The 14,780-nt window shown below is 40.8% G+C and overlaps 1 protein-coding gene across 4 annotated transcripts in view; it reads left to right on the top strand.

The window, feature by feature from the left end:
• The window catches only part of GRAP2 (GRB2 related adaptor protein 2), a 67,363-nt gene that overhangs the window by 32,056 nt on the left and 20,527 nt on the right, over positions 1 to 14,780 (top strand). For 2 of the 4 annotated variants that reach the window (XM_026696651.2, XM_087934778.1), the window contains exons 2-3: positions 7,056 to 7,141; positions 11,012 to 11,103. In XM_026696651.2, the coding sequence (XP_026552436.1) occupies positions 7,064 to 7,141; positions 11,012 to 11,103 (170 nt within the window). In that variant the 5' untranslated portion in view covers positions 7,056 to 7,063. Of the gene's footprint in view, positions 1 to 5,104; positions 5,219 to 7,055; positions 7,142 to 11,011; positions 11,104 to 14,780 lie in introns of those variants that run through there. The other 2 variants (XM_026696624.2, XM_026696641.2) reach the window with 2 other exon arrangements.

The following is a 14,780-nucleotide window of genomic DNA, read 5'->3' as shown; positions in this document are numbered from 1 at the left end:
CCACTGGGGACTTATTGGTGACTGCACAGGGGGTTGAGTGTTGGCTCATCAGGAACCGTGCGAGTTTGTGGTGCCAGTCATCCCTGCCAAACCTAGCGAGGGCCTCTTTGGTGGTCCTGACGGCCCTTTCAGCCAACCCATTACTGGCAGGGTGAAATGGGGCTGTGAAAATGTGGCGAATGCCCAGGTTGGCAGCAAAACGGCTGAATTCTACTGATGCGAACTGTGGGCCATTATCGGAGACAATGGAGTCGGGTAGTCCATGTGTAACGAACAGGCGTGTTAACACGTTGGTGATTGCTAGTGTGGTGGTCGTGGATAGCTGCGCCACGTCTATCCATTTGGAATAAGCGTCCATGACCACTAGGAACATCTTTCCATGCACGGGACCTGCCAGATCGATATGGATTCTAGACCAAGGGGCGTTGGCGCTCCCATCTGGTAGGGGTGGCGATAGGGGAGCAGGACGGGATTCCTGGCAAATGCTGCAGGAACTTACCCAATTGACAATGTCCTCGTCTAGACCCGGCCACCACACATAGCTGCGTGCTAACGCCTTCATTCTCACAATGCCGGGGTGTCCTCGTGGTCAACGCCTCCAGGACTCGGGTGCACGCAGCGAGGTCGGAATGACCACTCGAGTGCCCCACAGTAGACAACCCTGCAAACTGGACAGCTCCTGCATGCGAGTCTTAAAGGGTGCAAATTTGTTATCGACGTTGCCTCCCGGCCACCCCCTCCTCACCCAGTCGAGCACCTGGGCGAGCGTTTGGTCTGCCTTGGTTTTAGCGGCGATGTCAAGGGCGGTGATGGGCAGGTCCAACTGGGTGATTTCAAAAATGGCGTTGACAGGAGCTGGGTCTTCAGCCGGAGCGGGTAAGGGCAGCGACTGAGAGCGTCGGCGTGGGATAGAGTTTTGCCCGGGCGGTGAATAAGTTTGTATGAATAGGCCGCTAGGAAAAGTGTCCACCTTGTCATTCTAGGGGAAAGGACTTGAGGTGTCTGTTTGTCGCCGGCCAGTAGGCCCAGGAGGGGCTTATGGTCGGTGACCAGTTCAAGAAATGGCCAAAAGGAATTCGTGAAACTTTTTCACGGCTGCAACAGCTGCTAGGGCTTCCTTGTCTATTTGGCTGTAATTTCGCTCCGTGGCCGAGAGCATCCTGGAGAAAAAGGCGATGGGGCCTCGGCGCCATTGGGGAGTCTGTGACTAAGGACCGCCCCAATTCCAAAGGGGATGCGTCTGCTGCCAGTACTAAAGGAAGGTTGGGGTCAAATTGGATGAGCACTGCCTCTGACGTAAGTAGTGATTTGACGGCGTTAAACGCCTGGTCTTCTTTGTGCCCCCAGTGCCACGGTGACTTTTTGTCTAGTAATCTGTGTAGGGGTTCGGCTACTGAGGCTTTATGGGGCAAGAAGGATGCATAAAAGTTTAGGAGCCCCAAGAAAGCTTGTAGCTCCGTTTTGGAGGTCGGTGTGGGAGCTTCGTGGATCGCCCTAACCTTGGACTCCAGGGGGTGAATGCCAGAGGCGTCAATTTTATAACCCAGAAAGTCCACCTGTCTAGTGGCAATGGCACATTTTTCTTTTTTAACCTGAGGCCATGCTGTCTGAACCTCTCTAACACTGCTCGCACTCTCTGGAAGAGTTGGGGTCTGTCCCTGGCCGAGACCAAGATGTCGTCGAAGTAGGGTACTACACCAGGAGGCCCTGTAAAATCCGCTCCATGAGGGACTGAAAAATGCCTGGGGCAACACTTACGCCAAATTGGAGACGCTTGCACCGGAAGGCACCCCTGTGAGTGACGATGGTCTGAAGTTCCGCTGTTTGGTTATCAACAGGGAACTGTTGATATGCTTGAGACATGTCCAATTTAGCAAAAATACTGCCCGGTTCGAATGTGTGCAATAAGTGCTGAATGACGGGCACAGGGTAGGCGCTAACTTGTAAATATTTATTGATTGTTGTCTTGTAGTCCGAGCAAATTCTCAGGCTACCATCTTTTTTGAGGGGTGTGACAATGGGCGTCTCCCACTTGGCGAAATCTGTTGGCTCAATGACCCCTTGTTTTAGTAGTTTATCCAATTCAGCGTCTAGTTTTGGTCGAATAGCAAATGGAACTCTACGTGGTTTTAATCTGATTGGGACTGCTTGGGGGTCAACGGTGAACGAGATGGGGTTCCATTATAACACCCCAGCTCCTCGCTGAACACATCTGCGTAGTCAGCGAATAAGAGTCAGTGTCTGAGGTTGAGACAGCATGGACTCCTGTTAACCCTAGGCCGAGGTGGGGAAACCAATCGAGCCCCAATAAGGTGGGTAGATTGCCGTTAACTACCACTAGAGGTAGGTGGCCTTTAAAAGCTCTAAAACTGACAAAGAACTTGCCTCTGCCGATCACGGGAATGGCCTTCCCCTGGTAGTCCTTCAGACCGAACTGGCATCTCTGAAGCCGGGTAGTAGATAGGCTGGGGTGGAGTCTCTTGAGGGTGTTCCACGAGATTATTGAGAGCGCTGACCCTGTGTCAACCTCCATGTGGCACGGTTTACCTTCTAGGGAAACGGAGAGAGAAATTTTACTAACAGTGTGGCAAGTACGCCTGGCAAGGCGGTGCGTGCGACAGTTTAATACTTGCCTCTGAGGTCCTGAGTGCGAGGACGGGGTCTGTGTGCAGCGCTTTGGGGGCTTGGCAGACTCTCGCAATGTGCCCCCTCTTATGGCAGTTGTTGCAAACGGCTCCTTTAAACTTGCAGGTGGCCCTTTGATGTGATCCCCCACAGGCTAGGCACAGAGTGATGTGCTTGGGTGGACCGGTGTATTCTTGCTTGGCCCCTACCTGCGACCGTCTGTCATTGGTGAGGCGATGGACATCGTTCTCATCGTTGTGGGCTTCCTCCGCTTCCACCTCTTCGGAATGGACTGGGAACGATGCTAGCTTGGCGCTTGGGCCCTGAATTTCGGTGGCTGAGTTCGTTGCTAGCTCGGCTGCTAGGGCCTCCTCTACTGCTTGCGCGAGGTTGAGGTCTTTTTTAGCTAGCAGTCGCCTCTGTAGGTGGAGATCCTTGACCCCACAAACTAATTGATCGAGGAGCATGTCCTCCAGGTATGTTCCAAACCCGCAGTGCAGGGCTACTGTTCTGAGGGCGGCCATATATTGGTTGATGGTCTCCTTACTTGATTGCTTCCTCATTCGGAACGTGAACCTCCTGGCGATTTGTGAAGGCCTGGGAGCGTAGTGGTTTGTGAGGATCTCAAGCAACTCGGACCACGGAACGTTTTTCAATTCTCTCGGCGCCACGAGTGCTGCAGCGGTATCAGTAAACGGTGGCTCCGCAGTAGATTAGGAAATAGGATTTTTTCCGATGCTCTCCCGCATCCGCCAGGCCGACCGCATCGATGTAATGATTGAAACGGTTCTTATACGATTCCCACTTCTCTTCGTCTGGTTTAAACGCCGGGAATACTGGATTGGAACTCATGGTGCTGGAACGGCTGGGCTACCTGCGGAAAAAATCTCTCTGGGACTACGAGCGCTCGTGAGTTACTAGTGATATCAGCTCTGGAGAGGTTTTTTGCTACCCTCTCTTTCTCTCTCTCTGGGTTACCACGTTGGCTGCTAGCCGTTGGAGGTGTCTTGATTCGCGCCAAAAAAGTGGGCGTTAGTGACTCTCTACAGCGCTGTGCTGTGATTCCTACCGCTCGAAATTCAAATGACACCCGTTTGAATTTCGCGCCAAATGCAGAGCGGCTGCGGCTCGCAGCGCTTCACTTTCCCGTAGCGGGCTAACAAGCGGCTACAGACGCTTCTAACTATTTGACTCAGACCGCTTTCTCTGGCTGCGGATCTGCGTTTGCTCTTTTGATCGCCGTTTCGTTAGCTGACCGCTCTCTCTGGCTGCGGATCAGCGTTTCCTGTCGCCAGCCGATCGCTCTCTCTGGGCTGTGGATCGGTGGCTAGTGACTCAGCGGTTGCAAGGTGCTTCTGGTAGCCATCCCACCCTCGTCGCCAGTGTTTTGTTTGAGCAATGAGAGGCTGAACCAGAGCATGAGTGCAACAATACTTTATTTTACAATAAAGGGCTGACCGTGCTTGCCAAGCCTGGAACTGGCTCGCAGCAATCAGCAACCGGTTGGACCCCGCAGCCTGCATTTATAGCTGGCTGCTGGGGAGAGCCAACCAATGGGAATGGGGGAATAACGCCCAAGTAAAGTGAGTGGACCTGAGTGAGAACTCCTTGAGTCCTCAGGACATAACAGCCTACTACAGGTAGTCCTTGACTCATGACCACAGTTGAATCCAAACTTTCCATTGCTAAGCAAGTCGGTTAAGTGAATTTTGCCCCATTTTATGACCTTTTTGCCACAATTGTTAATTGAATAACTGGAATTGCTAAGTTACTCACATAATTGTTAAGTGAATCTGGCTTCCTCATTTATTTTGTTTAACAGAAGGTCATAAAAGATTATCACATGAGCCCAGATAATGCATTGTAAAGCACAATCAGACTTACAAATCTCTAGTTATAGTAGCCTATCACATTAAAAAATATAGCCCTAATCATCCTGTAAGATCAGTTTCCTGATCTTGTCTACATCATGGGGCTGACACCCATACATTAATCAGCTACATTATCATATATAAATTGGACAAGTTGATGTAATCAATCCAACGTTTTACTGAAATCAATGTGTTAAGCATCTAAGTTGCTACATTCATCCCAAAAGTGAAGTAGCATATTTCCCAGTTGTAGCTTACTGAAAATCTGTACTGTAAACTATTCCTGCATGATTACTTCAAGAAACAATGGAGTTAATTATTTGGATAGCGTGATTATTATTAATATTTTTTTAAAAAGAATAAGAGCAAGCTGTAAAAGGTAGCCTAGTGATATTATATAAAGCAATCAATTAGTAAAAAGGATAAAGATATTTTGGCAAAGAATGAAATGCATTAACAAATAAAGGCTTATTCTGTAAATTTTTGTCAACTGGTTGTATATTTCTTATTTGCCCACACTATAACTTTGCTTGTCATTCTTTAAACTGAGCCACTTCCTTTGTTGTATTTGGGAGCCTCAGTAGGGAGGTGCAGCAGATAAATGTACTTGAAGTTGGCTCTGATCATCCTTTCAGATCTTATCACAGTCATGCAAGCAGGAAATGGTAAGAGTGGCTTGCATCTAGAAATAATAGAACAAGATTCGCTCAGCTAGTACTACGGTATGATATATGTTGATTGTCTGTATGTTTGATCCATTATTACAAGTTAAAGGGGCAATTGGTAATAAAGCACATATTTATTAATATTGCTGCCTCTTTCTCGGCAGATACCTATGCATAAAACACATTGTATTATGACAATGTAGTGCAAAATGCAAGGGTCCATCATAAACAAAATTGAAGAAACTGATATCAATATCAGTTCCATTTTTCATATTTCTGCAAATTGATAGCTTTTATGCTTAAATGATCTTTCTTAAAACCAATTTTGGTAGAAATTCTATTTTTTCTTTTCGTAATATGGTCAGAGCTGCCTATATTCTAATTTTCAAACATCGCTATGGAAATTGCTGGACGCTATATTTACATGTATTTGAAGGTTCAGCATTACAGAGAGTCCTCGAATTACGACCACTATTGAGCCCCAAATTTCTGTTGTTAAGAGAACCATTTGTTAAGTGAGTTTTGCCTTTCTTGCCACATTTGTTAAATGGATCACTGCAGTCGTTAAGTTAGTTACATGTTTGTTAGGTGAACCTGGCTTCTCCATTAACTTTGCTTGTCAGAAGGTCGCAAAAGATGATCACATAATCCCAGGACCATCATAAATATCAGTCAGGTGCCAAGTGTCTGGATTTCAATCGTGTGACCATGGGGATGCTGCAATGGTCATAAGTATGAAAAACGGTCATGTCGCTTTTTTCAGCGTTTTTTTAACTTTGAACAGTCACTAAATGAACTGTTGTAAGTCAAAGACTACCTGTACTGTAGTGCAGTGTCCATGACAATTCCATGAACACGATTCACCATCATTCACCACTCTGATGGATGACAATTGGACATTGTGCATTGCGCGTGGAAGGGAATAATATTAGGATAGTTGACAGAATGAATCTGTTTAGCCTTTACCTTGGTTTGGTCTGCAGCCAAGACACTGATTAGATTGGTGATAATACTTTTCAGGGAATCTGGGAAAGTACTTTTAGTGTTACTACATTTAGCTTTTTTCTCTATGACTATTATACTATTGAATCTGCTGTTAATTGCACTTAAGAATTTACTATGTTAACTGATGGTGGTTACAACAAAGCCACCACTTCAGTGAATCCAGATGATTGGAAGGTTTCTATGGCTGATACCATAAATCAGGAGTCCCCAACCCCTGCACCTGGGCCCACTATCAAGCCTTGAGTCATTTGAAACTGGGCCTTGGAAGTGGCAGGCAAGCACCGGTGTGCATCCCCACTTACCTGAGCAGCAGGCAAGCTTACGCACACAAGCTCCATTTGCACAAGCAACAGGCGCACATTAGAGGTGGTATTCAGCAAGTTCTGACCAGTTCTGGAGAACCGGTAGCAGAAATTTTGAGTAGTTTCGAATACCACCTCTGACTGGCTCAATCTATTCTCTGCTTCCCGAGTCCCAGTTGATCGGCTGGATCTTCTTTTGTTGCCCCGCACAGGAGAATGGAGTTGGAAAGCAGGTTAGTGGGGTGGGGAGGGAATGGAGATTTTACAGTATCTTTCCCCTGCCACGCCCACCAAGCCACGCCCACAGAACAGGTAGTGAAAAATGTTGAATCCCACAGCTGGCGCACATGTCCTCCATTCATGCAAATGGAGCCGCACGCACACTTGCCCACTGCTCACACAGACCCACCCCTCTCCCCCACTCCTGCTGGTCCACAAAGCCAGAGAGGGTGGGAACTCTTCCATAAATGGCAACATAATTGCCTTACAAGCTCAACCAAAGCTTCCTGAATAATAAATTAATAACAAACGTTATTATTGAGAGAAATTATAAATAACATTATGTATCTTCTACTTGACTATAACAGGTGATATCATGGAAGCCATTGCAAAATTTGACTTTAATGCATCAGGAGAGAATGAGCTAAGTTTCCAGGCACAAGATGTTCTGAAGGTATGTATCAATCAACACTTCTTCAAAGACATTTCCAGAGCAGCACCTTTTTTTATTACCCAAATCTCAAAAGCAGTTTGAAACGAATAATTATCTTCACTGCCAGTGAACTCAGTGCTGAAACACTAGCACTCCAGATGACTACCAAGATAGCACAAAGAGTGACATTCAGCTGTCCCTCACCTGTGTTAATAATTAAGTATTAATTGTCTGGTATTTTCCCCAAAACAGTGAGCACAGGCAACAAGGGAAGCTACAATTCCATTAAGTGAATATCCCTTGGCTACCTTTAAAAAAAAACCCAGCAACAATAACAGCTTGATGCTGAATTCTGTAGGGAAGAGGAAGAAGTTGGCTTGAAATGAAAAGTCAAGCAGCAGGTTTCTGCCAGCAGAGAAGCTGTATGCTCAAAATACTAAACAGCTTCAGCATTTCCAGTGGGAAAGGAGTTTCTGAATGCATTGCAAGCGAACCAGAAATAAATTGGCTCAGCCACCAAACAAAGATGGCGTAGGTTACATATATGCAAAACTGATTTTTGGAGCATTGCAAAGACTGTGCATGGAAGTGTTTCCTATGAAGAGATAATATAATTTGTACTGTTAATAATCAGTAACACAAGTCATAAACTAGAACTGATTCTAAAAACATTATTACTAGCCAAAAGATTGATGGATAAGTTTTCCAATAAACTTTTTCCTTCTTTAGTACAAGTTTTTAGTTTGTCTTTCAAAGATGAGTTAAAGAATAAAATAACTGGGTTTAGCGAATTTTGAAAGAAATGCAAAGCAATCTTTTATTTCCAGAGGGGAACACTGATACATGAAAAAGGAGGTTCCCTAAATATTAAATATTGTATAAGAATTCATAAGAAACTAGTATGTTCATAAATGTGAGGTTGATGCGATTCTTTGAGACACTGAAGAACCCAAACGTTTATTCACAGAAAATTTTCAGGAGTTTTGGTATTTTTTTTTAAAAAAAAACTAGCATTGCCTGAAAAATATTAAATTAAAAAATGCTATTTTACAGAGTGCAGAATTGCTTTCAAAAGGCAAAATATAGATATTAACGAAGCAGGAAGGATGAGGCCTGCTGAAAGGAAGAAACCTATATCTCTACATGAACCTCTTCTCAAAAAGATATTATCTGAAGACTGTCCTCTTTACCTCAGAGGATTTATTTCTTTATTTCTCTGGAAATGTAATTCCAATTATACAGTAGTAGTCACGTGAGTTTTAGTATTGCTCAGATTTCACAGTTTGTCTACTGGAAGAAGAAAAAATTGTAATCAATTAGGTGTAAATAAATTTTGAGATCAGCAACTTGTGCAATTTTGTTGGGTTAACTGATTTTGGGGAATCTGACTTCAGATAAAATTATTAACATTTACAGAAATATTAATTTATGGTTGCAGAGATGAGTAGGAGTAGCATTATTTTCAGATTTCTGTGAAGTACAAGTCATCATTATTTTGCAAACTTAATAGACTTCCCACATTTAACCTGCGTATGACACTTAAAATGATATCTAATTAGGAAAGGAAACATTCAGTGACTGTTACTATAATTCAGCACAGATATTGGCTTGCTTAAGCATATATGCTGTCAAAATCCATGAGTAATGAAACAGTTTGTGGACTCACCTCATGAATTTAGAGTTGTCCCTCATGCAATATAAACATTTATTCTCAATTACATATGAATGCATGTCATATGTAAGTTTTCATGTGCATTGTTCTATATACTTTTTCCTCTGTCCTCTACTTAAACTAGAAGATTATTATTGTTGTTGTTGCTGTTGTTGTTGTTGTTGTTGTTAACCTTCACCCAATTATTATTATCCAAATAATTGTTGTTAACTCACCTATTATTATTGGTGCTATCTTTCTTGTGTTACAGTTGTTCTATTTCTATTACCAGGTCTTTGTATTTTGTGATTTACTCCAGTTCTTTCTCTTTTATTCTGCTGTCTCCAGGTACTGCCATGTCCAATATCCAGGCATTTTGTTTTTCTTATCAACAATTGTTAAGTCTGGGATGTTATGTGGCAAGTGTCTATTTGTTTGAATTCTAAAGTCCTAGAGTAATTTAGTTTTTTTTTTCAATTTCTATTACTTAGTTCATTTTTTAGCCATCAGTTCTTGCTTATTGGCAAAGGGTATTTTTTGCAGATATGTCAATGTACCATTGTTGCTTCTTTGTCATATTATTGCTTGTAATCAGTCCGTGTGATCTTCTTGCAGCAGCTAAGCTTTATTATTATTATGATTCAATGCACAGTCAGCCAGGTGTTTAGAGTGGATTTGGTATTTCTAACCACCTATCAAATCCTTCCCAAGAACATGGAATAGACAGATGTTGTTGTTTTGTAATTTACTTACTTATTTTCTATGCCTCCTGAATTGATGCTGCCACCTATGCTATAAATTCATTACATTGGTTCATAAACATATTTTCAAAATCTCCTTTCACTGTTTTCTAAAATAATTTTAGCAATTCCACGGTCTCAATCCAGGCTACCATAATCTTCCCAAACTATTTTATTTATTTTTTACTTATAGTCCCTATTTCTAAACCACCCACACTGTCATTTGGTTTGCCTGTTTCTTTTTATTTTTTATTATGAAAGGGTTATTTCTGCACACAAGGCAAGGAAGAATTATAAGTTATATTAATTAAAGGTTGCAAGATTTATGGGCTGAATTCACTTCTATCTATTATTTGCAGCCATTTACAGAGATAAGCTTTTAAGGGATAGCAGAATCATTTCATTGATCCACCATCTCTCTCTAAGACAGAACAGCTTTAAGAGGAGCAAAGCCACTGTTATGTTGGACACCTGTCATGAGTACATTGAAGGAAAAGAGACACTTTGGCAACTCAAAGTAGCGACTATACCTAACAGTCCTTCCTCCTCCTGAAGGCATGATGGCTCAGTGGTTAAAGACATTCAGTGTTAAAGATCCTAAGCTTGTTTGAGACCCAAACATAGTACAATGGGGTGAGCTCCTGATACTTATCCCAACTCCTGCCCACATAGCAGTTCAAAAGCATGCAAATGTGAGTAGATAAATAGGTACCACTTCAGTGGGAAGATAATATAAGAGTTCCTTGCTCCTCATCGTATAGTCATGCTGGTCACATGACCATGGAAATATCTTCGGACAATGCTGGCTCCCTAAGAAATGGAGCACCATCCCCTAGAATTAGAAAAGTTATCTTTACTTTTACCTTCCTCCTTCTATTTTTCTTCACAACAACAACCCCGCAAGGTAGGTTAGGCTGAGAAGAGAATGACTGGCTTCTAGCCTGATACCTTAATCACTAGACCAAAGTAGCTCTCAAATAAATTTTATATGATAAGACTTATTCTTTATAAAGTAATTAATCAAAGCACCAAAGTAGGGGAAGAAATGCAAGCCCTCAATTTTTGTTGTTGTTGTGCTTATATAGTTGTTTAGGTCCACCCTTTTTTTTCCTTTGACTTTTTGAAGTGCTGAAGCACACTCTGAAACTAAAATTCTGTGCAATCAGGTTTTTTTTTTTCTTAAAGGAAAGTGTTTGCATGTAGGTTTTCTTCCTATACATGTCCATGCCTAATAAATGAAAGTCAGAAGCTATCAGTTTCTCTTAACAGTTGGTTTGGCACACCTGCTATGCTTGTTCATTTCTATTGAGGTAAGAGAACAGGGTTATTTTCAAGAGAAAAAAAAGCTGCAGTTTGTTTCAGATCTCTGGAGGAAAACCAGTAAGAGTTGATAGCAGGAAGCATCGTAAAGGATTTAGAGAGGCATAAAATCTTCAAAATGTAGGCTAGCAGAAAGCACACATATACCTTCAAGTAATTAGTTTTCTTTTTGATTTACAGATCTTAAGTTCTCAGGAAAATTGGTACAGAGCTGAGTTGAAGAATTCTGAGGGATATGTCCCAAAGAATTATGTTGATTTTCAGGTTCCTGGGTAACTATTCAATTTCTACATTTATGTCCATGTTTTATAATATTGACTTCTATGTACTCATTTAAGAAATCATTTGAATCGGTAAAAAAAAAAGAAAGTGGCAAATTTCTGGGGAAAAAATCTTTTTCCATTTTTAGCTATTTTCCCTTTCCTGTTCAGTCCAGAAATATTCAGAACTCTGAATATTTTCCTAGTGACTTTTCAGCAACTTTCACACACATACAGAACATACATCTACACAAATACAGAACATACATCTACACAAATATTCAGAAAGCTGGAAGAGAATATTACCCTGCCATACCAAATTACACAATCCTATTTACTAGAGTCCAAAAATATAAACCGTTCAATATCCACTTGGAATATTTTAAGGGTAGCCCAAAAAAGTTGCACATATAACATATAAAACTCAGAAATCCTTCTAAAATACTTATAATTTCTGAATTAATTCCCGATTCATTCTAAATAGCTGTAGCATTTGTAAGTTTATACATAGCAAAAAATTAAAGCAGGTGGATGAATTTCAATAGAACGTTAATCAACATGGGAAACTAAAAGGAGAAATTTTGAGACATGTAAACTCTGATAAAAAGGAAGTGGGTAATCTGTTGCAAGAAATTACAGCAAAAATGACTATATACAAAAGTGCACTTCACTTTTTATATGGAACTGACATTTGAGTTTGTCAGGAGTAATATAAATTGAATAATATAAAAATAGATTAATTGAGAAGTATGTGTGGAAAAACAAAAATAATGCATGGATATCAAATGAATGTGTACACAAAAGTCAGTGCCCAGTAGAAAAGAAGTATGGGTTTTGTTTTTTTTTTGGTTTTTTTTAAGTTTTATTGGATTTTTATTTTTAAATATACATTTCATGAACAGTATGGCACCTGGGTATAATACATGGCCTCTGGGTATAATTCATTTTGAAACAAGTAGCAATAATAATATTAATAATGTTTGTTACATTAATCAAATTTATATAATCCTAGTATTAATATACATGTTTGTTTTAAAGTAGTCATTCAATATTTCAATGTTCCATTTTAATGCCAATGATATTATTTAAGCATACATCTTTCTGCCACTAAACTTTTCATCTAGTTATTGCTTATATTCTATTATATAAAAATTATATATACCAGTGATGGTTAACCTTTTCGTCGTCTCGTACCGAAAGTGCGCATGCGGACATGCGCGCATATGCCTGCACCCATAATCCAGTGTGCATGCGACCCCCCCCTGCACATGCATGTGAGACCCCCCGTGCCCCGCCCCTGTGCACACATCTCCCACATGAGCATCTCCCCTTGTGCATGCGCAGCAGATATCCAACAATTAGCTGGCTGGCAGGTAGTGCACATGCATGCGCAGTGGATGAGTTCTGGGTGACGGCTTGTGTGATGGCAGAAATGGCTCTGCGTGCCACTTCCAGCATGCGTGCCATAGGTTTCACCATCATGGATATATACTAATATTCCCCCTGTTTCTTACTAGCTTCTAGTCAGGCCACCATTACTAATTCTTTTGTTAATACACATGTTCATATTAAGACATAGTCCTTCATTATTTGGTTATTCAATGTTTCAATACACCATTCTATGACCAATCATCATATTATCAATCATCATACATAATAAAACCATCTTTCAACCTCCAATCTTTCCATCTAACTATTGTTTTATATAAAAGTGTATCAAATTATTTCTACCTCTATTCTAGTGTTTAATCAGGCCGTCGTTATATTAGAAAAAAATAAAAAAAATTCCTTTCTATCCATCATCTCTTGTTCATTTTAATGTTTCAATTCTTATTTGTTTTTTAGCTCTCTTAGATCTTTGTCTCTATCAACATCTGCATCTTCACCATTCAGTCTGAATATTTCTCCCATTTCTATCCTCCTAAGCTGCTAGGTCTCCAGAGTGTTCACCCAAGCCCCTATCTCCCTTTCAAAAGTATCTTCCAGCTTATCCGATCCATTTTTAAAGCTCTTAAAATACTTTTCCCTTGGTTTATTTCATCAGTCATTATTATCTTTATCATCTTCTCCTTCTCATCTCCTTGCTTTATTTGCTGATTTGTCGGTTCTATCTTTTCCTCCATTCTTTCTTTCTCTTTCCTGAACTTTTTGATCTTCATTCATTATCAATTGTAGGGTATTTTCTATTTTCCCATGTATGCCTTGCACTAGGTTCTTCATCTCTCTGTGATTCTTCATATTTCTAATGCTTTGAAACATCAATGCCATTTCTTTTGAAATCTCACTCATTTCCCTCTGATGGAGCATCTTGTCTTATTTTGTAAGTCCCGCTATTACTCAATAGTCCAAAAACAATATATTCAAGTCCAATGTTGTTCCTCGGAAAGTTCAATAATCATAGTTCTTTACATCTCAGGATTATTAATCTGTTCCATTTAAGTAGTCCAGGCAGCTTTCCATAAATCAAAAGTCACTTTACTTTACTTAAAGGTCTTCCTTATTCTCACACTAGAGTCCAGTAATCTTAAAATAGATATAGACCAGTGAGTATCACCACAGTCTTCCAGATAAATGTTGTTTATTTCTCTTATCAGAAATTTTCTAGGCTTATAGATATATGGTATATTTTCCATTCATCAGTAGATGGCATCCTCAGCTTAGGTTTCAGCATTGATTCAAGTCTGACAAATTTATTAATCCAAATTTAATTCAATTTATGGGAGCAAAATCAGCTATTCAAGTAGATAGTTCTAGCATTTTATAATGCCTTTCCAAAACAATGCCTACCCAGTTAAAAGTCCAATTTTCTATGTTTTAAAAGGTCTTTAGCTTTTCTCCCCTTAGTTCCTTTCTTTCGGGTCTAGGATTTTTCTCTCGATGGTTGTTCACCACTTTAACAAATAGTTCTAAGAGTCTCTTTTCCTGGATTTTCTTCTTCTTTTCCTTTTAAAGTTAGGGTTTAAATAAAAAAAGGAATCTTCTCACCCAGCTCCAGTCACTATTCATCTGCACCGCTCCTGCACATTTCTTGTTTGCCTTGGCTGTCCCAGCTTCATGTCAGGCATGGTGGCTGCCTCTTTTCCTTGTCATGGATGAGAGGGGAGAAGCCCTGGGTCAAGCAGGAGAGTTACCCCTCTTTACTTCACTACCCCTACAGGGTGGCTTTAGCTTCTTTCAGAGTCCTCCAACAGGGAAAACTTGGCACAGGAGCGCAGAGACCTGCTCCTCACATCTGATCTCACCATGACATCATCTGGAAGTCCCAAAAATAAGTAAGTTGAAGTGGCCTCATCACAGAGAAAATGAATAAGGATTAAATAGCAAGACAAATACTTTATATGGAAAAACTTAATGAATTAAGAGTAAAGGAAAGGGAAGTTTGAAAAAATTAAGTTGATCAGTTTTTCCTCTTAGAAGTGCCTGTCTTTTAGTTTATCGCATTAGGATGATTTAGGCTTATCAATATGAGCCTTCTCAACTGTTATTATTTATTTATTCTTTGAATATAGAACTTAATGTTTCTTCTAATAACCTAATATATATTCAGAGGGATGGGTATGGCACATTTCCTTTTTTGCATTCTAAATGGCAGAAGCACTTTCACTTTTGACAGGAGCTTCCATTATTTTGTGCTGGATTGGTAGAAACAAATTAGAAAGGGATGATGATGATGATGATGATGATGATGA

The sequence above is a fragment of the Pseudonaja textilis genome, chromosome 5 (assembly GCF_049901715.1).
Source record: "Pseudonaja textilis isolate UNSWEBS1 chromosome 5, rPseTex1.2, whole genome shotgun sequence".
NCBI classification, from domain to species: Eukaryota; Metazoa; Chordata; class Lepidosauria; order Squamata; family Elapidae; genus Pseudonaja; species Pseudonaja textilis.
Note: the sequence above shows the minus strand (reverse complement) of the source record. Positions and strands in the feature narration are given on the sequence as shown.